The following is a 21,846-nucleotide window of genomic DNA, read 5'->3' as shown; positions in this document are numbered from 1 at the left end:
TTAGAGGGTTTTAAAACTATTAAGAAACAGTTTTTTATTTGACAAACAATATTCACCTATTAACGGTTTAGAAATTGTCTCGTAATGGAACTATTAAGAGATAAACAAACAACTCTTAAATTAATTTGTTAATTCTATAGTAAATTACGATTTTAGTCCCTATGGTTTATCAATAACTTTAATTTAGTCCATGTGGTTTATTAGCAACTTCAATTTTAGTCTCTATGGTTTAGAAATTGAGATTTTCACCTTTGTAGTTTATAATTTATTGTTATTTCCATCCATGAACTAATTCCTACCTTTATGATATGTTTGATGTCCATAACTGAACAGTTGTTCAGCATTTGGTAAGACTGAACTGGAAAAAACAGAACAACTAAAATGACCAATTTACCCTGATGAGTTATTATATATTTTTGATAAATCTATGTAATTTATTAAATTATAATAAAATAATCATTTTTATAACAAAATACATCATTATAAAGTTTTCGTCAAAACAATTAAAATGACAATAAAATAAAAAGTTTATATTAGTTTCCAATTTGTTTTATCTTATCGCTTTTCTACAGTATTTTTTGTTATTAACATCCAATAAATTACATAAATTAACAAAAATATATAAACCGTATAATAATAATATTTTGAGGCCAATAAAATGAAAATTTAAAAAACACAAAATACAATAAATAAAATTTAAAAAACGAATAAAATGTAAAAAATAGACATAGTTGATGTTTTAGAAGAAAAATAAGTTTTACTTTGAGATTATATTGGTAAAATATAAGTTTGTTCCACCTTGTTCTATCATGTTCTATAGGGTCGGGGTGGAACAGACATGTTCCACTTTGGTCTTGTCTATTCCACATAAAAATTCCTGCCAAACATGGAATATGGATCCGTGTTCAGTTCTGTTATATCTTGTCCAGTGTACCGAACACACCCTAAAATTACAAAGGACCAAAACAATAAAGAACTGTAAACCACAAGGACCGAACCAACAGTAAATTGTAAATCATAATGATGAAAATAACAATGAATTATAAACCATAGAACGAAAACTTTAATCTCTAAACTATAAAGATGAAGATCGTAATTTTTGACAAAAAAACATAATTTAGGAGTTGTTCTTTTACCTCTTAATAGTTTAATTAAGAGATGAATCTTGTTTGACATAAAAAAAAATCTTGTCTCTTAATGGTTCTAAACCCTCTAAATGGTTTTGTATCTTAGGTCTCCATTAACCATTCAACGTCTTAATTTCATCGTAAACAATTATCAAATAATTATGTTTCATTTTACATTATATCATAAGAGCCTCTTAATCGTTCTGACCACTTAATCATTTTGCACCAAACCATTTAACAACTCTCAAACATCCTCTTACTCTTAATGCTAACAATGCTCCCGAATTTGAATTTTATACCACCAACGCACCAAGGGCCAAGTGATTGAACCGAAAAAACCGAGTCACTGGTTAACGGGTTTTTTACTGGTTAACGGGTTTTTTAGTATAGGGTCCGATTCAAGAAAATGCCAATGCCAAACTGGTTCATTCAGCTACAATTGACCCATCATAAACACCCCTATCTGATCATCACTTTCTTGTCTGAAACCGTTTTTTGACTTGACAAGTGACAACAATCACAAACCACCATTTTCTTGCATTTGATGAACAAAACCAAAAAGATTCTACAAGCCACAGCTGATACCAATTAGAAAGAATCTTTACTTGCATTCTATATGAAAAATGAATACTGTATGATCCCTAAACCAAACGAACCCAGGCGGAGACCGCTCATACATATAATGTCCTGTTTGGAGGTGTCACTGACTCGTTTTTTGGGAGTTGACGAGAACCACATGGGCATTCAAAACAAAACTAAAAGAATTGAAATCGTCGATCAACCCTATGAGAATCAGGTTATGATTCTTACAACTCTCTCCTCGGCATCATCGTCATCAAAAAGGACAAGCTTAAGCAGGTAGTTGGAGCCTTACATTGTTCTTCCAGCTGCAAGCATCAAAAACCAGAAAAAGAGTAATAAGGTCATGTTTAGCAACCAAAAGCTAGCTTCTTGTTTTTATTCACCTTATTGAGAAAGAGTTGATTGTTTAACCCTAAGCTAGCTATTTGAAGCACTACTTCAAGCAGGGGCGGACCCATCAACCCCCAAGTAGGGTCCCGTGCACCCGCTCAACTTATTTTCTTAAGTAGAATATTTGTAGGGTATGAAAGGTGCACCAGCTAAAGTTTGAAGAGTTCTCCAGAATATTAGAGAAATACAACGAACATCAATCAAAAAACCAAAAAAGTCCCTCGAAATTGACAAAAAAACCGAAAAAGTCTCTTGAAACCAATCAAAAAACTTAAAAAATCCCTTGAAAGGGGGGGGGGGTTCCTCTTTTTCCAGTTATGCCCTTTATATTTTTTTCAGTTAACTTTTCTAACATGTCTTTTTAGGTCATTTTTCATTATCAACTAGTTTATCAGGTAGTTTTTAACAAGCACGACGAGTTTATCAGCCAACAGCTAATTTGTAAAGTAATATTTCAAATAGCTTTGGGTTTTTTTCAGTTTTTCCAATAAAGCCCTTTATTTTTTTTCAATTAATTTTCCAACATAGCTTTTTTAGGTCATGTTAAGCTACCATTTAGTTTTTACCAAACATGACTACTTAGCATTTCAGTCAACGGCTAGTTTATAAGCTAGTTAGCGAAAGATAGCCTAGATGGCATACCATCAGTGAATCATCAATAGTGATCACTTAACATTGTGTATGAAATAGTTGTAACATGTGAAAACATATGTTTTATGACATGCAGATATGGTGTTTGCCGAGAACTTTGTGTAGTGAATGTTTATCGTCTTCTTGGAAGATACATGTAATGTTTACCTTTCGAAGTAGTAATAGAAGAAATCAGCGTAAAGCAATGTCTGGACTACACCTGCTATCCAAGCTGCAACACCAGAAGAAGCATTCAGAGAGTCATTGTCACTCGTGAATTCGAAAATGAACAAAAACACTAGCTTTTTACATGCATGCTTAAATAATCTGTGTGAGTGAGTGAGAGAGAAATAAACATATATAGAGCGAGAGAGAGAGAGAGAGAGAGAGAGAGAGAGAGAGAGAGAAAGAGAGAGAGAAAGACATATACTGATCCAGTGGACAAAATGCGGTTCAGTGAAGTAACGGTAGATCCAGTTCAAAATGTATAAAGCTCGGTACGCTCTGCAGGAACCCAATAAAACTTAGCTTCTACTGAATATTGAAATCTTATGGGGGCACTTGGTACAGAAACGGGGCTGACAGGACTATAGGGACAAGAATGAGGTAGGCGGGTGAAGAAATTGTGCAAGGAATTATGGTTTTAATTTCACATGGGTAGTTTAATAATTTACCAATCTTGTCCCATCTCTCAAGTTTTTGTTTCACCTATTATGGTGGGACATTTTATTGTCTCATGCACTTCTGTCTTGTCCCAATCTAAATGTCGCAGCAATCGTGGACAACAATTTCTTGTTTTGTCCTGTCCTGTCCCATCCCACATACCAAACACACCCACATGTTTAAAATGTAAGATGCACTTGCATCTGAAATTGCAATTTGGATTTACATATTCAAATTTTAAATATCTAAGCAGCCAAGGATGTTCGTTTCTTGCTGATTTTTGCCATTGGCAGATGTATATTGTTGATCAAGAGAGGAAAAAAATGGAGAAAATACTGCATTAGTATATTACCCAAGAAGAAAAACATATTGGCCAGTCAAATTATCAATATTCCTTGTTCTTTGCAGCAAAACCAGCTGAGGAAGTATCGCGACTGCTTCTAGATACAAGGAGAATGTCCACATTACCTGCTCAAATCAAAGCAACAAATGATCAAAGCTAAAAAATTGATTTGCATAATCTAAGGGTCTCAAAATCAGAATCCCACGCTTTTTGGGTTGTCTAGTCTAGTCGACGGTCAGGCAACAAAAGTTACTGCCCTCCCAAATTTACTTTGGGGATATGGCGGCCTTTTGTCACACTTCTCATAAGTCGTGGGTCTTCACGCAAACAGTTTCTCTACTCCTAGAGGGTAGGTTTGCGTACATCTTATCATGGATTCTTTTGGTTTGTTTTGTTTTATATGGTGGCCTTTTGTTTGATGACTTGAGTCAGGTGGACAGAATCTGAACTTCACTGAAATATCTAATATTTGAATAGCAAGATGTTTATACCTCTTTGAAAGTGAGCTTTTCATTGACAAGTAGGGCCAAAATCAAACAAGGCAGCATGAGAAAATAATGGCGGAAGGTGTCTTGATCTTTATCATAGGATCTACGAACGACCCTGTGGTGCCTTATGTACCATACAATAGAGAAAGAGCTCCCCAGGAAGATTAACTTCATGATAGTGTTATAAACCGAGATAAAATCAGTAAATATATCCAAGTAGCGAGTAGCAAAGACCATTGCATAGAGCTCCTGAGTTTTCAATGATACCCCTGCATGTAACAGAAGTAGAATTTCAAAGATGATTGCATGAACTTACGGTCTCTACAATTTAAACAGTTTATGTTTACCAATGCAGTAGTTTCTAGGATGTTACCCAACCGATTTATAATGACGTGTTAGAAGACACACAAAAGATGGGGACAACTAACGTACAAAATGATCACATCATATATCATTTGATCTTAAACAAACATGGTTGCCTATCAGCACTAGTCTCATTTATGGAGTTATTATATAGATAACTGTGGGTCCAAGCCAGCTTGCGTGCACCTTGACTAATCTAATGGGGTCCTGAAGTTAAGAGTCAGGCAACCATCCAATGACTGGGACTCAAACTTGTGACCACTAGGGAACAAACCCAAGTTCTTACAGGTTGGGCTACCCCTGAGGGTTAAACTCATTTGATGGAGTTTTTCTTTAGCATTTTTCGTTTTAAAAAAATCTAGCAGTGCAATAACTTAATTTATTTACATTGCTGCTTAGAGTTGAAGCAAACGTGCATTCTCTTTCTCAAGTCATCGTTTCCCTATTCTTAACCATGTCAAGAATTACTCAAAAAGCTCCTACTTTCACATCAATATGCATAATAGCAAATATCAAGCCACTGGTATACTTGTGAGCCCCATCTATACACTTTCCGTTACTAACCTTGTTATGAAAACTTCTAGATTCGCTAACATATGCATTAGAAAACGGAGGTGCCATGACAGCAAATTAAAGAGCACAATGGAACCAATAATCAAGGGCAAGGTGGCAAAGGACAGGGCCAGATTACCACGGTCTCATTTCTTTATACCAATTTTTTCCCATGATATAAATGGAAACCACAGAAAGAAAATGTTAAACAATCAATATGAATTCAATTAAAACAATTGAAAGGAAGAAAGAAATTCACCTCAGGCAAACAAGTAAACAGTCTACCCTTCATTCTTCAAGGACAAAAAGGATACACTTTATGAGGAAGAACAAAATGTGAAGTCTAGAGTTTTTAAACGTTATTTGAAAACTACATTGAACAATGTAACAAGTCCATACAGTTTTTGCATCGAATTTGATGAACAACTAATTACTTGCGGCTTTTAGATTGCTTGATTAACTTTGAACATCTCATTTCTGTCTTCCATAGTGCGAGGACAAATGGAACATATAATCCAATTACAATGTGAATAAGGTGAATTGAGATGAACTCGCAACACGTAGAATGGATAATGGACGTAACTGATGTAAGCAAATAGCAGAAGCTAATAGAGAAAGCTGAACCTCATCCCTTTCATCTATTATGCAAAGAACCGATGGCTCACTTTTTCTAAGTAATGGGGAAGAGGACCGAAACACAAAATACGCTACTACGAACCAAAACATTGCGCAAATTCACTTCAATTCATCATAAAACCACAATTTTCCATCAATGAGTAATATAAATAATCACATCGCCCAACAAAATAATTACACCATGAACTCTCAGCGTTCAGATAAACCACAATTCGAAATGAACGACGAAAAAACCGAATCAAAAACCTAATTCTCACCAGCTGATTAATAACTACTCGTTAAACAAAAAACCACAGAGCATAGGGCAAAAGGCGGGAGTACCAGCGCATGATTTGATGGTGTGGATCTTGAGGAGCAATACAAGGACACTCGCCAAATGCGTCATGTCACCAGCCAATCTGAATATATTCATCCTTTCTTTGTTTTTTTTGGGGGATCAAAAACACTGACGAAATGAAATGAATTGGTCAAAAACTCGAACAGATCTACTTGGAAACAACAATTTCAAACAGATCTCTCCGATTGATCCAAACAGATCCTTATCCCCTTCGATTCTGTGTGGTTGGTGTCCTTGCGTGTAGCTTGGGAGAATGGAGAAGCGATATTAATCGGGTCGGGTTTTTTGATCGAGAGAGAGGAGAGTGGTTGATGAGTGACCTTCCCTTCATAAAAAGTAGCATGGAAGTTTGGCCAACTGAAAACAGGGTTTTATATATAATACTATTTTTTTCATTAGTATGAAATCGTATAAATAAAAGATTGATGACGTGGACAGTCTAGGACAGACCCACCTAGAATGATACGGTGGCATGGGAAAGAGAAAACGACAGCAAATCCTCCTTAAAAAAGATATTGTGTTTCTACCGGTTTTTCGTATAATTAAATGGTTCGATATACAATGATTAAAAAAATTATAATATAATACTAGTTGTGTATTCGTATAATGCGATAGAGAGTTATGAATTTTAACGGTTTTGAAGTTTTCACTGGTTTTATTAGAAAAAATTTAACGATGATATAAATTGCACTTGATTTTTATATATTAATACAATTTGAATAAATAAGAGTTATGGTTCCAATTACAGTTTATCAATTAAAAAAATTGTATGACAATTTAAAACTCAACATATTTAAACGACTTCAAAAATGTGTTCGATTTACACTAAGAGCAAAGAATCAAGAGAGGGAGACCGAGAGTTTTAGAGCAATTGAATGAGAAGACTTTTAATAACTCATGGTAAATATCAATTTGAATTCTTACCTTAGGGATGAGTAGAAGACATAGAGATATGAAAATGTGATGGCATGAGTAAAATGTGTCAAAAAAGTATCTTAATAACATGAAAATAAAAAGTAATAATGTGCATTAGTAACTTGTATTATATGTTATTTTAATTGTAACTTAAGAGACTTTAAGACTAAATGCATAAAATAGTAGTACTTAATGCATTATGAGTTATTTTTAAAACTTTTAAAACTTTGTGCATAAATGTATAATACTTTGTGCATTAAAAATTGTTTTTAAGACTTTTGGAAAATCTGGTTTATAATATAGTATGGATAGAATGAAATCATTTGGTAATTATTTACAACGAAATTAGGATGCTAAACAATTTTTAATGCATAAAGTATTATACATTTATGTACAAAGTTTTAAAAGTCTTAAAAACAACTCATAATGCATTAAGTACTACTACTTTATGCATTCAGTCTTCAATCTCTTAAACTACAATTAAAATAACATATAGTGCAAGTTACCAATGCACATTATTACTTTTTTTTCATGTTTCTCAAGATATTTTTAACACATTTCATACATGTCTTCACCCTCTCATACCTCTATGTCTTCTCCCCATCCCCTAAAGTGCGATTCAAACTGATATTCACCATGAGTTATTAAAATTTCTCTCATTCATCTTCCATTAAATTGCTTTAGAACTCTCGGTGTCGTTCTCAATCTCTTGATTCTTTGCTTTTGGTGTAAATAGAACACATTTGTGTAGTCGTTTAAATATGATAGATTTAAATATATTGTATTTTAAATTGTTATACAAATTTTTTCATCGATAGACTGTAATTAGAACCATAACTCTTATTTATTCAAATTGTATTAATATGTAAATACCAAGTGTAACTTATATTATCGTTAAATATTATCTAATAAAACCAATGAAACTTCATAATCGTTAAAATTCACGGCTCCCACTACATTGCAAGAGTACACAACTAATTTATTCAAGCTTAAATTGTGTTACCACTTGAAAAAAAATTATAGACCTATCTGTTGGACAATATTTTGAGATCTTGAAAGGAAAAGTCAAAAACTCTAATATATTAATGATTAAGTTTTTTAATTGTTTTCAACAAATAAATTATTAAATTTACCTACTTTCATAAATTTTCTTATTATGATATTATATTTTAATTTTTTTTTATTATTATAATATATTTTTAATTATTTTTTATTAGGACACCTTACTTTGAAATATCTATCAATTATTGTAATGGATAACTTGTTACATTTTAAACCATTTACTTTTTTTTTTTTGCTTACTTGGCTTAAATGATGTGACTTGCATGACACATTATTTTGATGAAATAGCTAAAATAAAAAATAAATAAATAAAAAGCTTTTTTTAAATTACTTTAATGATTTTCACTTTTCATTACTACGAATGAAGAGACATTTTATTTTATTTTAACTTTTTTTTATTAAATTATATTACAAATTAAATATTTTAGATTAAAATATTTCTTAAATAAATATAATATATTATTTTCAAGATAATTATTTTGTTTGCAAAAAAGTAACACTTCTTGTTTTATTTTGTTCAAAAAATGTATATCTTTTAAAGTTTTTTTAAAATGATAGTGATATAAATTGTGCTCTACAAGTTTTTTACATATTGTTTTATCAACAAATAATTAAAAAAATTAATTAATTTATTATATTTATATTTCAAGTAATTTTTTAAAACAAATATGATATATTCTTTAAAAGATAAATATTTGTTGGTAAAAAAATATAACAGTTCTTATTTTCGTTTTTCAAAAGATACATATTTCTTTTAAATGTCAGCAAGATAAATTGTGTTTTACTAGTTTTATTAATATTGGTATATTAATGAATAATTTATAAATTTTCTAATTCGTTTAATATATTTATTAAATAATGTGTAAAATCAATTTTTTCCAGTGTATAATGTTGTAATAAGAAATGTCACGTAAACAAAACGTTACATGTGGACATCCCATATAGACAATCATGAAATGGAAATCTAGTAACCTTTTTTTTTTTTTTTGTAAGGGTGTCCGGGCCAAAGCCCGACTAATCCCCGGCAAATTTGGAGGCTAAACATGGWCCCACTTAAATGTCGCCAACACTCCCCTCCTAGGGCTCGAACTCGGGTTTATGACTATGTCATGCCCAAGCCTTTAACACTAGGCTGTAAGGTCTTTGACGAAATCTAGTAACTTGTATAATATCATCTTAACTCAAAAAGGTTACTCGTTGCTATAATCTCGATTTTGGGAGATTAAAATTCCAATTGAAATTTAGGGTTACAAACAGATACTAAATTTAGGTAAACATGTTTGATTTGATATATTTCTAAATAATAAAATATTAAAACTAAAAGCATATGTTCTAATAGAAACTGATGATACTATAATAAAATAATTTTGAAAGTATAACGTTGTAATAAAAAATGGCATGTCAGTGGTATAGTACGTTTGGACAACCTAAGTGGACAGTGAGGTGACATGAAAACCTAATATAATGAGTAAATTTAAATCAAAAGGTTACCTAATGTTATAATAGGTAAAAAAATTAAAGTACAGTACTTTAATTAAAAAATAATTTGAAAATACATTATTGTTATAAGAAAAAATGAAAGTACAATGGTAGGGTCTAACAAGGTATTTATACCACTTAAACTGTTTATTTAGCACAATTTAGTAAAAATCTATTAATTTATACAGACAAATTAATTCATATATGATACGATAAAAAAAAACCAAAAATATTAATAATGATGACAACAATGACTTTTGTTTTTCCCAAATTTAAAGGGGAATAAATAATTACTTATAATATATTTTTTATTATATAATTCTCTTAATCATAATTTAATACTACATTTGAACTTACAATAATTTACTTTGCATAAATATTTTCTTTAAACTTTGTATTTTTACTGAAAATAATCATATATTATAATTTTCTTTTATTTTTGTTAAAATACAATACTTACAATTAAGCGTGCCGATCAACCCAACCCAACTCAACAAGAAATAACTTAACCCGAAGCAACCTGATGTTTAATCGAGTTGTAAAATTGTCAAATCATAAGTATTAGGTTACTATTATTTGAACTCAACACAATCCGACGAACCCGATATCCTTTTATTTTTTGCATTTAATATGATTATTGAATTTATATTAGTATATATATATATTAGACAATTACACTATTATGTATGCTTTTCATATGCATATATTTTCAATCTATTCACACTATATAACTTATTCGTATATATGTTATGTAACTTTGAACATATATACGTAAATTGATAAAATTAACTGAAATTGATATATGTAAGAAATATGGATAAGTTGTATTAAATGATTGATGATGAAAAATAAATTATGAGTAGATAAATAACATGTTCAAGGTTAGAAAAATATTTTAATTTACCAAATTATCAACCCGACTAAACCGTACGGGTTGGGTTGGGTTGGGTTGCACTTTGGTTTGGGTTGGGTTAAGATTTTTCAAACCGCAAACATTAAGTTGAGTTGTTCAAATGTCTTCAACCCTATCAACTTAACCCATGAGCACTCCTATTTACAATTGATTGATGATTAATTTGTGGTACAATATAAGGCTAAAACACAATATATATATATATATATATATATATATATATATATATATATATATATATAAGAGGTCGTTTACTAAATGTTTAATGGATAAGTGGTTACTGATAAAACTCATTATCTTATTTACCTTATCGAATAATATTATCAATCACTAAAATGGATTGTTATAAGCATCTTTTATATAGTAAACGTTTGTCGAGTAAGAGTTTTTTCCCCTCATTTATCGGGTAAGATTATTGGTCCTTACTATCTTTCTTACTAGGTAAGATTTTCGAACACTAGGTAAGGGGTCATTTACCAAACACTTACTCAGAAAACGCTTACGGGTAAAATTTAACACTACCACTTACTTACCGGGTAAGACTTTAGTCACCAAAACGATATTGTATGCAACAATTTATCCAATAAGAGCTTACCGTAGTAAGAGTCGTCACCCTCACTTACCGGGTAAAACTCTTAGGGTGCGTTTGGTTTGCGGGAATGGAATGGATTTGGGAGGATTTGGATTTCAAATCCATTCCAATCCCATGTTTGGTTTGCTAAGTCATCAGGATTTGAAATCCCGGGAATCCCTTAAAATCTCGTAAACAAGGGATTTGAAAATCCTTTGGAAAAAGGCTGGATTTAGAATCCGGGCAAACCATTTCTTCTTCGACGCTTCATGCCCTAACGCAATCCTCGCTTTCCCCACCTCCCCACTGCTCTCGACGGTTTCCTCTCCACCTCCCCACTGTCCTCGCCGCCGCCGGTGCTCTCCTCCTCTTCTCCTCTTCGTCCGCTTCCCCACTGCTTGCACCACTTCCCCACTGCTCTCGCCTTCTCTTGTCATTGCAATCGCCGATGCTCTCTCCTCCTCTTCTCCGCCTTCTCTCATCAATCAGCAGGTAAGAACATATATCTGCCCTCGTTTGAAGATTAACATGTCTCCTTCCCAAATATGCATCCTATTTATTTTTCAATGTACGAACATATATCTGCCCTCGTTGTGTCTGTAGATTTGCATATGTTATTAGGTTTCAATCATCGTCTGTAGATTTGCATATGTTATTAGGTTTCAATCATCGTCTGTAGATTTGCATATGTTATTTCAATCATCGTCTATGGAGTTGCATATGTTATTAGGTTTCTATCATCGTCTGTAGATTTGCCTGACTGTGGAATGGATTTCAAATTCAATCCAAATCCTGCAAACCAAACATAGGAATGGATTTTAAATTCAATCCAATCCAAATCTCATGGAATCCAAATCCCTCCTAGCAATCCAAATCCCTCAGAAACATTCCTGCAAACCAAACGCACCCTTAGTCTTTGTCTTACTCTTACTGAGTAAGATTTTTATTTCTTACCATATTTATTCGCTAAGGTAATATGACTTAATAAGCACTTACCCGAATAAACATTTAGTGAACGACCCTTAAATCTGATAACAGTGGCAACGTTTACCAAAAGGCTTTTTAAAACCGATGAAAAAATGAGCTTTTGATGCTTATTGTATTAGTTTAATGACTTTTCTTTGTGAATTGAAACAAAAACCGACCTTAGCTCAGTTGGTAGAGCGGAGGACTGTAGTCGGCGTCAAGCTATCAGATTATCCTTAGGTCGCTGGTTCGAATCCGGCAGGTCGGATTTCTTTTTCTCCCTCTAAAATTTTCCATTTTTTTTTTTTGGATTTGTGGGAGAGAATTCATTCAACTCGATCCATCAATCGTCTACACGATTAACATCCACTCCATTGGTAAGTGTTGGATGATAAATTTCAGTTTTATCGAATCCACACGCTGAAAACCCTAGATTGTTTGAATCCGTAACTCTCAACTCCTCCATTCATCATACGAATCTGCGAATGGTAAGTGTTAGATGATAAATTTCAGTTTTATCGAATCCACACGCTGAAAACCCTAGATTGTTTGAATCCGTATCTCTCAACTCCTCCATTCATCATCGAATCTGCGAATGGTAAGTGTTAGATGATCGATTTCCGTTTTATCGAATCCACACACTTAAAACCCTAGATTCAGTTCACCATCCAATCTGCGTTTTGTTTCAGTCTGATCTGATGCTTTTACTTTGATTTCATGTTAGTAGAGGGAATTTTGGAAATAAATTCTTAGGAGATGTATCTGTATGCAAGAATGTTCATTTTTCGTCAACTGAATGCATAATTCTTTTCGTCATTTTGTTTAGATTCACCTTACGATGAACTTGAACTTGATCATCGTTCATAGGTTTTTAACCCTAAAAATACATGTTTTTTTCAAAAAATCATCCACCTAATCCTCCTTTCTAAATGGAAATTGCGAAATGGCCCGCCCTAAAAGACAAAAACCGACGCTGATGTGATCGATCTTGCAACGATGTGAAAACCTGCCTGCATCAGCACCACCGTCGTCCAGATTCGCGCCAGCCAGGAAAGACCGTGCGGCTTGGTGCACCCTGTAGGGGTCACTTGGTGAGCAGTGGCGGGTACCCGTCCTTTTTAACAGGAACCGGAACTGGCGGTTCTTGAGATATTAGAACCAAAACCGGTCAGAGCGGTTTCTTAAATTTTTGGAATCGGAACCGGAACCGCCGGGAACCGGTTCCGGTTCCGGATACTCACTTCCTAAAATATTAAAATTTTGTTATTTAGAAAAAAAATAAAACGTTGTCAAAACACTAAATAAATAAGCAAGAATACAAATTATACAAAATAATGGTTACAAATATTGTTTAATGATTATAAATCATAATAGACTAATAGAAAATGTTCAAAGTTTAACGATTACATACTATAATGGTAAATGTTCAAAGTTTAACAATTACATACTGGTAAATGTTCAAAGTTTAACGATTACATACTATAATGGTAAATGTTCAAAGTTTAACAATTACATACTGGTAAATGTTCAAAGTTTAACGATTACATACTATGAATCCAAGTGAACACACAATTTGAAAAAATACGAATAATTATGTATGAAGAATTTAGATGAAGAATGAAGACGATGGTGTGCTTTCAAGATGTAAACCTAATATAAATTTGGTATTAAAAAATAATTATTATTTTTAATTGAAAAATACCGGGTACCCGGCGGGTAACGGTTTCGAAAAATTGAGAATCGGAATCATTCTCAATCGGTTCCGTATTTTAGGAACCGGAACCATTCATATCGGTTCCGGTTCCGGAACCGGCGGTTCCAAGGCGGTTCCGGTTCCAGAGTCAGGTATCTGGTTCCGCTGCTCACCCCTAGACTGCACCGGATTGTAGGCAGTATTTGTATGTTCTAAAACTTTTGATTACATTGTATAAATAAGAGAATATATATTAAGAACAAAAATAGACTAAACCTAAGGGGGGTGTTTGTGATTGTTTATTTAAAATAACTTATGTTTTTTTGTAAAAGTGCTTATTAACTTATGTGGTATCAAACCAAAGTTCTGTAAAAAATGTTTGGATTAGCTTATAACGGTCCCAAAAAGTAATAAACTGATAAGTTGTTTTTTAGTGTTTGGCAAATTTTGTTTACGTATGTAAAATAATGAAAAAAAACAGTCTTCCATATTATTGACTTATGAGAGTGTTTATGATTGCTTATTAGCCTATTTGATTTTTTAACATGCAAAAATTTATTTTTCATCATTTATAATGATATCTTTGACAAAAATTTATATCAATAAGATGAATAATTAACAAACATTAATAAAATATAGTTAAAATGATAAACTGGTAATAAACAATTTTTCATAAGTCAGGAAGCATTAACTTATTACCGGTGTCAGACTGAAATAAGTCAAAAAACACATAAAACTTATAGACCAATGTTGCCTTTTTTTAAGTATGGATGAAGTACCAAAGGGATTTACCTTAGTAGTGTATGGTAACTCATGGTTGTTTACTTTTGAATGATCAATGAGGATTTTCCTGACTGTTCTTTAAGACCATGAGATCAAGATTTTTTATGAACGAACTAAACATACTGACATAGACTGCCATATCGAAAGAAAGTTGTGGATAGTCAATTCATCTCATGCTTATGCGTTCTTGCTTTCAACTAACAGATATATTTACTAAGAAGTAAGAACTTGCCTGTACTGAAGTTGATTCATCTGATATCCAAGATGGCGTTGGAGAATATATATTCCCTGATTCTATCTTGAGGGGGGTATTAGAGTTCAATTTTTGTAACGGTTAGTTTTTTTTTTTTTTTTTATTAACCTGAATATCCAACCCGCTATGCGAGCCGACTAATCACATGGTGACCACCTGCTTTGCAGATAGTCCTGAGTCACCGTATTTGAACCTCTGTGGCCAGGATGATATTTTTATTCCTCCTTGGATTTGAACCTGGGACCTCCTGCTACTTTTGACATTTGGAGTCAAGCTCGAACCAATCAGACACCACTAGGGGTGAGCAGCGGAACCGGGTACCCAGCTATAGAATCGGAACTGCCTTGGAACCGCCGGTTCCAGAACCGGAACCGATATGAATGGTTCCGGTTCCGGTTCCTAAAATACGGAACCGATTGAGAATGGTTCCGGTTCCGGTTCTCAATTTTTCGGAACCGTTACCCGCCGGGTACCCGGTTTTTTTAAATAAAAAATAATTATTATTTTTTAATACCAAATTTATATTAGGTTTACATCTTAAAAGCACGTCATCTTCAATCTTCATCTAAATTCTTCATATAAAATGATTCGTATTTTTTCAAATTGTGTGTTCACTTGGATTCATAGTATGTAATCGTTAAACTTTGAACAATTACCATTATAGTATGTAATCGTTAAACTTTGAACATTTTCTATTAGTCTATTATGGTTTGTAATCGTTAATCAATATTTGTAACCATTATTTTGTATAATTTGTATTATTGCTTATTTATTTAGTGTTTTTTGGCAATGTTTTATTTTTTATTTCTAAATAACAATTTTTTTAATATTTTAGGAAGCGGGTACCCGGAACAGGAACCGGTTCCCGGCGGTTCCGGTTCCGGTTCCAAAAATTTAAGAACCGCTCTAACCGGTTCCGGTTCCGGTTCCAATATCTCAAGAACCGCCGGTTCCGGTTCCGGTTCCGGTTCCTGTAAAAAAGGGCGGGTACCCGCCTATGCTCACCCCTAGACACCACCCTTGTGGTTTGTAACGGTTAGTTTTTGATAAGTATGGGTGTAGTTTCATTTTAGTAGTTGTAACGACTAGTTAGAGAGATGTACTATAAGTAGCTTGATTGCGATCTTCATTTAGTGAATTCAATTCCTCAATTTCAGTCTTTTCGTTAACCGTAATAGGAGCACGGGAAGTTGAACCGAAATCTTAAGTTTAAAAAGGTCCAACCTAAATGTGTAAAATATAAGGGCATGGATAAGTTGTCTAAACGGAACAACCCAAAGACATGTAAAAACCGGCGGTTGATGATGAGTCATCGCTTCTCCGGTCAAAATACTTGTCTGTTTATCTAAAACACTGATAGTCAAGAGTGAGAGTGTTGGTGTTGAGACTAGGGGTGCTAAAAAACCCGAACAACCCGATCAATCCAACCCAACCCAACCCAACCCAAAATAACTCAACCCGAATACACCTAATGTGTAATCGAGTTGTAAAATTTCCAAGCCGTAGGTATTGGGTTACTATTATATTAACCCAACCTCAACCCGATGAACCCGATATCATTTTATTTCTTAGATTTGATATGATTTTTGAATTTCTATTAATATATACATTAGAAAATTACGCTATCACGTACGCTCTTCATATACATGTATTTTCAATCATTCACATATCTATATAACTCATTCGCATATATGTTCAATAACTGTGAACATATATATGTAAATTGAGAAAACAAACTGAATGTGATATGAATAAATTGTATCAAATGATTGATGATAAAAAAGAAATTATGAGTAGACAAAATAACATATTCAAGGTTAGAAGATATTTTAATGCACCAAAGTATCAACTCGGTCAACCCGGGTTAGGGTTAGGGTTGGGTTGAGTTGGGTTGGGTTGTACTTTGGTTAGGGTTGGGTTAAGATTTTTCAAACCATAAGCATTGGGTTGAGTTGTTCAAATGTCTTCAACTCGATCAATCCAACCCATGAGCACCCTTAATTGAGACTACTTTAAGAGTATTTTTGATAGATAATTCAAAATTTCTTTAAAATGGATAATCATAACTCAAAATCTTCAAATAAAGTTATACTCTCTATTTTTGAAATTAAATATTAATCATATTATTAAAATATTTTAAACATGTAATAAAATATTATTCCTATTATAAATATTTAACATTAACGTTTTTTATTGGTGGGAATATAATAAAAAATTGTCGTTCTCATGGTAATCATTTTCGGGAGTTCTCAAAATTTTGGAGAATTTTTCTCATTCATGCTCTCCATTTTGAAGAAAATGTTGGAGCAAAGTTTTGTTCAAAATCTCCATTTTCGTTAATTTGAATAACACAACGGAGATGCTCTAAGACCAATTGTTGGGATGAACCAGCCAAAGACGACGAAGATGAACATCTGGCGGAGACGATTAAAAGAAGTGTGGCAGTGGAATGTCGAAAGGTCTTTAGGTCTCGCCTACAAAGACGGTACGGAAGAAACCAAGTCCTCCAATTATCATTTCAGGGGTGTTTGGCTGTGTGGATTAACTTGTCTATACATACTGAAGCTGTTTTTGTTTATAAGGGTTTTTTCATAGATGGATGAAAAGTATTTTCTTAATTAAGAGGGATAAGTTTGGAATAAATAAACTTGGTTTTCTACATAAAACTTTTACTATAAGCTTGCTGAATAAACCACTTCATATATCATTAAGCCACTATCAAACAGTTGTGTATAGTTGATCGAATAAGCTGTGAGTCTTATTAATCTTATTTATCTGCTAACAAACTGGCCATAAATGAGTGTTTTTGTAAATAAAAGTTTATGAATGAACAAATGTTTGTCAATTAACGAAAGTATATGTAATATCCATTGTATTAAAAGTTTACCAATATTCGTTAATTGAAAATAATGCACTAGACAACATCAATAAACTCCACAGAGCTCGATACAATCCTATAGAGACGCGATTTGTGATGAGAGTATATACTCAATGTGACTCCGTGGTTATTCGATATTTCGTCTCAAAAAATACTGAACTTCATTTTGAAACACTGTATTCGTAACGTTGGATATCAAATTTTCACAATAAAGTTCTCAATGCCGAGAGTGAATATCAATGAACAGTTCACATCCACATAGTACTACTAGTGGGCCTACATTAAGTTATATCGAGTAACACAACGCTACAAAAGTTCATATTCATATATTACATCAATCGAACTACTATATCAAAACACTATCAAGCCTAAGGGGTTGTTTACTAAACGCTTACTTGGTAAGTGTTTATTGGATAAATTTCTTCATCGGATGAACATCACAAGGGCCAAAAATCTTACAAGGTAAGAGTGATGAGAATGATGGAGAGCCTTATCCGCTAAGTGAAGATGATGACTCTTACCCAGATAAGCGCTTACCCGGTAAATTGTTGCATTCAGTATGTTTTGATGTACTAAAATCTTACGTATCAAAATAAATTATAGTGTTGACTCCTATCGGTAAGTACTTATCAGGTAAGTATTTGGGTGAACAACAACTTAGACCCTAAGTTGAGCTCCACCGAGTAACACAAATACTTTAGCTTTCTTAAGCATTTGGATTTCAGGCCCTAACCATTTTTCAAATTCAGGTTCAAACCCCTTCATAATAACACACTGAGTTTTCCTGATAACCCCATTTGAGTTAGTCATCGGGGCCGTCTACTAAACTCTAATCAGGTAAGTGCTTATCATGCCACTTACTTGTAACGGATAAGCATGACAAAGATTGAAAATCTTACCCGGTAAGAGGCATGATAAAAATTGAAAATCTTACCCAGTAAGAGGCATGACAAAGACCAAATTTTTTACCTGGTTAACAATTATCGGGCAAAATGTATTTACCAACAATCTTACGATGTCATTTTGATGGTCGAGGATTAAACAATCTTAGGGGCCATTTACCTAAATGCTTACCCGGTAAATGCTTTTAGAAGTCTAACACCATAATTTGTTTTATTCGGTAAGATTGTAGTACATCAAAACGTATCCTATACAATAATTTACCGGTAAGCGCTTACATGGGTAAGAGTCGTCACCCTCACTTACCGGGTAAGACTCTCAATATTTATCATTGCTCTTACCAGGTAAGATTCTTGGCTCTTGCCATGTTCATCCGATGAGGAAAATTACCTGGTAAGTACTTAGCAAGTAAGTGTTTAGTAAACGGGCCCTTAAACTCTAATGCAATCCCTTTTATAGGAAAATATACTTTTTTCCAAAACATGTGAACATCAAGAATATTTATGATGTATGAGGCCTGGCAGTTGGGTTCGAGTGAGAAGGAGAGTTAATGTGAGAATTGTAAGAAGTTATCTTCACTATTAGATGCATGTTAGGATGAGATGCATTAGATCAATCACCATATCAAACCCGATTCATAGGTGAATTTGAAATTAAATGTGATCAATGGTTCAGATCTCTTTTTACGTTTCTCATCTTAAATTCTTCTCTTACACGATTATTCGCTTGATTGAACATATAAACCCAAATTTCCCTATTTAAATATAAAAGTTCACTCTTGTGTAAATCAATGCTTTTAAATTTCAGATCAGATTGTGAAGCACCAACCGACCTTAGCTCAGTTGGTAGAGCGGAGGACTGTAGTTGGCATTAAGCTCTCAGCTTATCCTTAGGTCGCTGGTTCGAATCCGGCAGGTCGGATTTCTTTTTCCCTCTCCTACTTTTTGTTGTTTTTCGATGTGAAGATCTAAAGGAGAGAAGTCGTCGCTGTGCTTCAACTCGATCCAGCATCTTCTACACATTTCATATACACTCCATCTATGGTAAGTGTTAGATGCTCCAATTTCTGCTTTTTCGACCCACACACACACGCTTAAAACCTAGATCGACCCACACACACACGCTTAAAACCTAGATCGATTGAATTCGTATCATCAACTGTTCAGTTTCCCTTACATTCATCTTAATGAATCGAATCTGAAGATTCATATCTTAAATCACAAACCGACCTTAGCTCAGTTGGTAGAGCGGAGGACTGTAGTTGGCATCAAGCTATCAGCTTATCCTTAGGTCGCTGGTTCGAATCCGGCAGGTCGGATCTTTTTTTCCTCTCCAATCTTTTTGATTTCTTTACTTTTTGTTGTTCTCGGATGTGAAGATCAAAAGGAGAATTCATCGCTGTGATTCAAATTGATCCATCATCTTCTACAGATTTCATATCGACTCCATCTAATGGTAAGTGTTAGATGCTCGAATTCCGGTTTTTAGATCGACACACACACGCTTAAAAACCCTAGATTAATTATATCCATATCTCTCAACATTTCAATTCATCTGAATCAATCAAACTTGATGATACGCGTTTCGTTTAAATTCACAAAATCAATATTGGTATGTAGGTTAGATCATTGTTTTTCATATGTGAAGTCTATGTTTAAGTTCTTTATTGCAATTTTTTCAGAAACAAAATAAATCTGAAATTAAAAGCTTTAAACTAAGAAAATGACACCAATAGAATTTGAACTCGGGTTTAGGGTGAAGAAAAGTTTTGCAAACCAACTCTACCAAGGAAATTTTGTGTTGGTGTTGTAGTTTCAAAATATATACGGTGACACTTTTCATGACCTTATATTTTTTACATTACGACAGAGGAATGAAATAATGGCACATGCCACTGCAAAACTCCCTCGGTCCCTCCCTGGATTACCATATTGTGAACTTTTCATAGTTCGATTGAGTTCTGATGAGAATAAAATTTTGTGAGGATCTGAGAACAATTTTTTTTTTTTGTCAAAAAGTGTTGATGATTTCTTTTCCATTTCAGGACTAACAGATTTTTGGTACTAAGGGGTGTTTATCAAGTAAGCGACTGTCAGGTGTTACTTTCCTTAGCAGGTGAAAATGGTAAAAATCAGTAATCTTACCTAATAAGAGGCTATCACAGCATCACCAAGAAATGTGTTTTGATATATACCCTTGTAAACAATTAGTTGTAGCGTTTGAAAGGATAAATTGCATGAAAAAGTAACGTACTTTAACTTGATTCCTATTGTAGGTAATGTACTTTTAAACTTTCATTTTAGTACCTAAGATATAAAGTGTTAACATTTAAGTACTCGGGTAACAGGTTGAAGACTAATTTTAGGTTAAAAAAATCCATGTTACTAACCACGTCAACAAATAATACTGAGCTGGATACCACATCACTCGCCACATCAACATGATAACCGCTTGATGCTTCTACTGGTTATCTGGGTACTTAAATGCTTAAAACTTTACATCTTAGGTACCAAAATGGAAGTTTTGAAAGTATGTTACCCAAAATATGAATAAAATTAAAGTACTTTACTTTTTCATGCAATTTTCCTAGTCTAAAATACCTATCTTGGAATGATAATCCTATACAAATTTGTATGTTAACATTTATCTGATAATGTATATCTATAATTTATCTAATAGAGACATAATATTTATAGAACGGACCAAAAATCTTACTTAGCAAGTGAGAGAGAAGACTTTTAACCGCTAAATGCTAATATTTCCAGATAAGATAGATAAATATGATGATGTTTGCCCGTAAAGACTTGTCCAGGATAGATACTCATGTGATATTCACAGTAGTTGGACTTTTTCATATGAACTTCTATTTCCCCAAAACAGGGGCCCACAAACAAAAGAGTTGGCTTCGTTAATGCCCCTCTAAAGGTGTCAAGGGAAATGATTAGTTTGGGCCTTGAAACACGAATAATGGACCAAAAGTGTACTTTATGAATTTGAGGGACAAAAACCAAAAACCAGATATCGACAAGGGACCAAAAATATAAATCACACACATCCTTTCTTTACATATATTTATATTATACTAGAAGGGTATTCGTGCAAAGCATCGAGACACATTTTCATTTCAATATTTCGTTTTTATTTTGTATCCATGTTGATATAATACGATTTTATTTGATTTTGAAAAAGAGATAATGTTTTTATTTTTGAATAAAATATAAATTTAAAAATATCATATAAAATTTGCAAAAAATATATCAATATCAGTATCAAATTAACTATTTAAAAGTTCTTGTTTATTTATTTTTTTAATTCAAAATTT

General features: G+C 33.1%; 1 protein-coding gene and 3 non-coding genes across 5 annotated transcripts; 3 read left to right on the top strand and 1 right to left on the bottom strand.

The window, feature by feature from the left end:
- Positions 1 to 1,688: 1,688 nt before the first annotated feature.
- On the bottom strand, positions 1,689 to 6,420 carry LOC112520511 (ER lumen protein-retaining receptor-like). 2 transcript variants are annotated; one of them, XM_025128957.1, is made up of 6 exons: positions 6,096 to 6,420; positions 4,227 to 4,492; positions 3,745 to 3,860; positions 3,154 to 3,233; positions 2,898 to 2,961; positions 1,689 to 2,014 (listed from the first exon to the last, which is right to left on the bottom strand). In XM_025128957.1, the coding sequence occupies exons 1-6, from the start codon at positions 6,184 to 6,186 to the stop codon at positions 1,978 to 1,980; spliced, it is 654 nt and encodes a 217-aa protein (XP_024984725.1). In that variant the 5' UTR covers positions 6,187 to 6,420; the 3' UTR covers positions 1,689 to 1,977. The 2 variants fall into 2 exon arrangements, with proteins under 2 accessions (XP_024984725.1, XP_024984727.1); XM_025128959.1 differs by having other exon boundaries at positions 3,160 to 3,233.
- Positions 6,421 to 12,191: 5,771 nt separating this feature from the next.
- TRNAY-GUA lies at positions 12,192 to 12,285 on the top strand. The gene is made up of 2 exons: positions 12,192 to 12,228; positions 12,250 to 12,285. It is a non-coding gene; the product is annotated as a tRNA-Tyr (tRNA).
- A 7,066-nt stretch (positions 12,286 to 19,351) lies between these two features.
- TRNAY-GUA lies at positions 19,352 to 19,445 on the top strand. The gene is made up of 2 exons: positions 19,352 to 19,388; positions 19,410 to 19,445. It is a non-coding gene; the product is annotated as a tRNA-Tyr (tRNA).
- Positions 19,446 to 19,748: 303 nt separating this feature from the next.
- TRNAY-GUA lies at positions 19,749 to 19,842 on the top strand. The gene is made up of 2 exons: positions 19,749 to 19,785; positions 19,807 to 19,842. It is a non-coding gene; the product is annotated as a tRNA-Tyr (tRNA).
- Positions 19,843 to 21,846: the final 2,004 nt, after the last annotated feature.

The sequence above is a fragment of the Cynara cardunculus genome (genome assembly GCF_001531365.2).
Source record: "Cynara cardunculus var. scolymus isolate 2C chromosome LG 10, CcrdV1, whole genome shotgun sequence".
Lineage (NCBI taxonomy): Eukaryota > Viridiplantae > Streptophyta > Magnoliopsida > Asterales > Asteraceae > Cynara > Cynara cardunculus.
Note: the sequence above shows the minus strand (reverse complement) of the source record. Positions and strands in the feature narration are given on the sequence as shown.

Excerpts from the sequence above, each read along its gene's own strand:
- LOC112520511 (XM_025128957.1), bottom strand. The coding sequence starts at position 6,186 with ATGAATATATTCAGATTGGCTGGTGACATGACGCATTTGGCGAGTGTC. Across the intron at positions 3,234-3,744 it reads CAATATGTTTTTCTTCTTGG|AGCGTACCGAGCTTTATACA; the intron begins GTAATATACTAA and ends GGGTTCCTGCAG. Across the intron at positions 2,015-2,897 it reads TTCTATTACTACTTCGAAAG|CTGGAAGAACAATGTAAGGC; the intron begins GTAAACATTACA and ends TGATGCTTGCAG.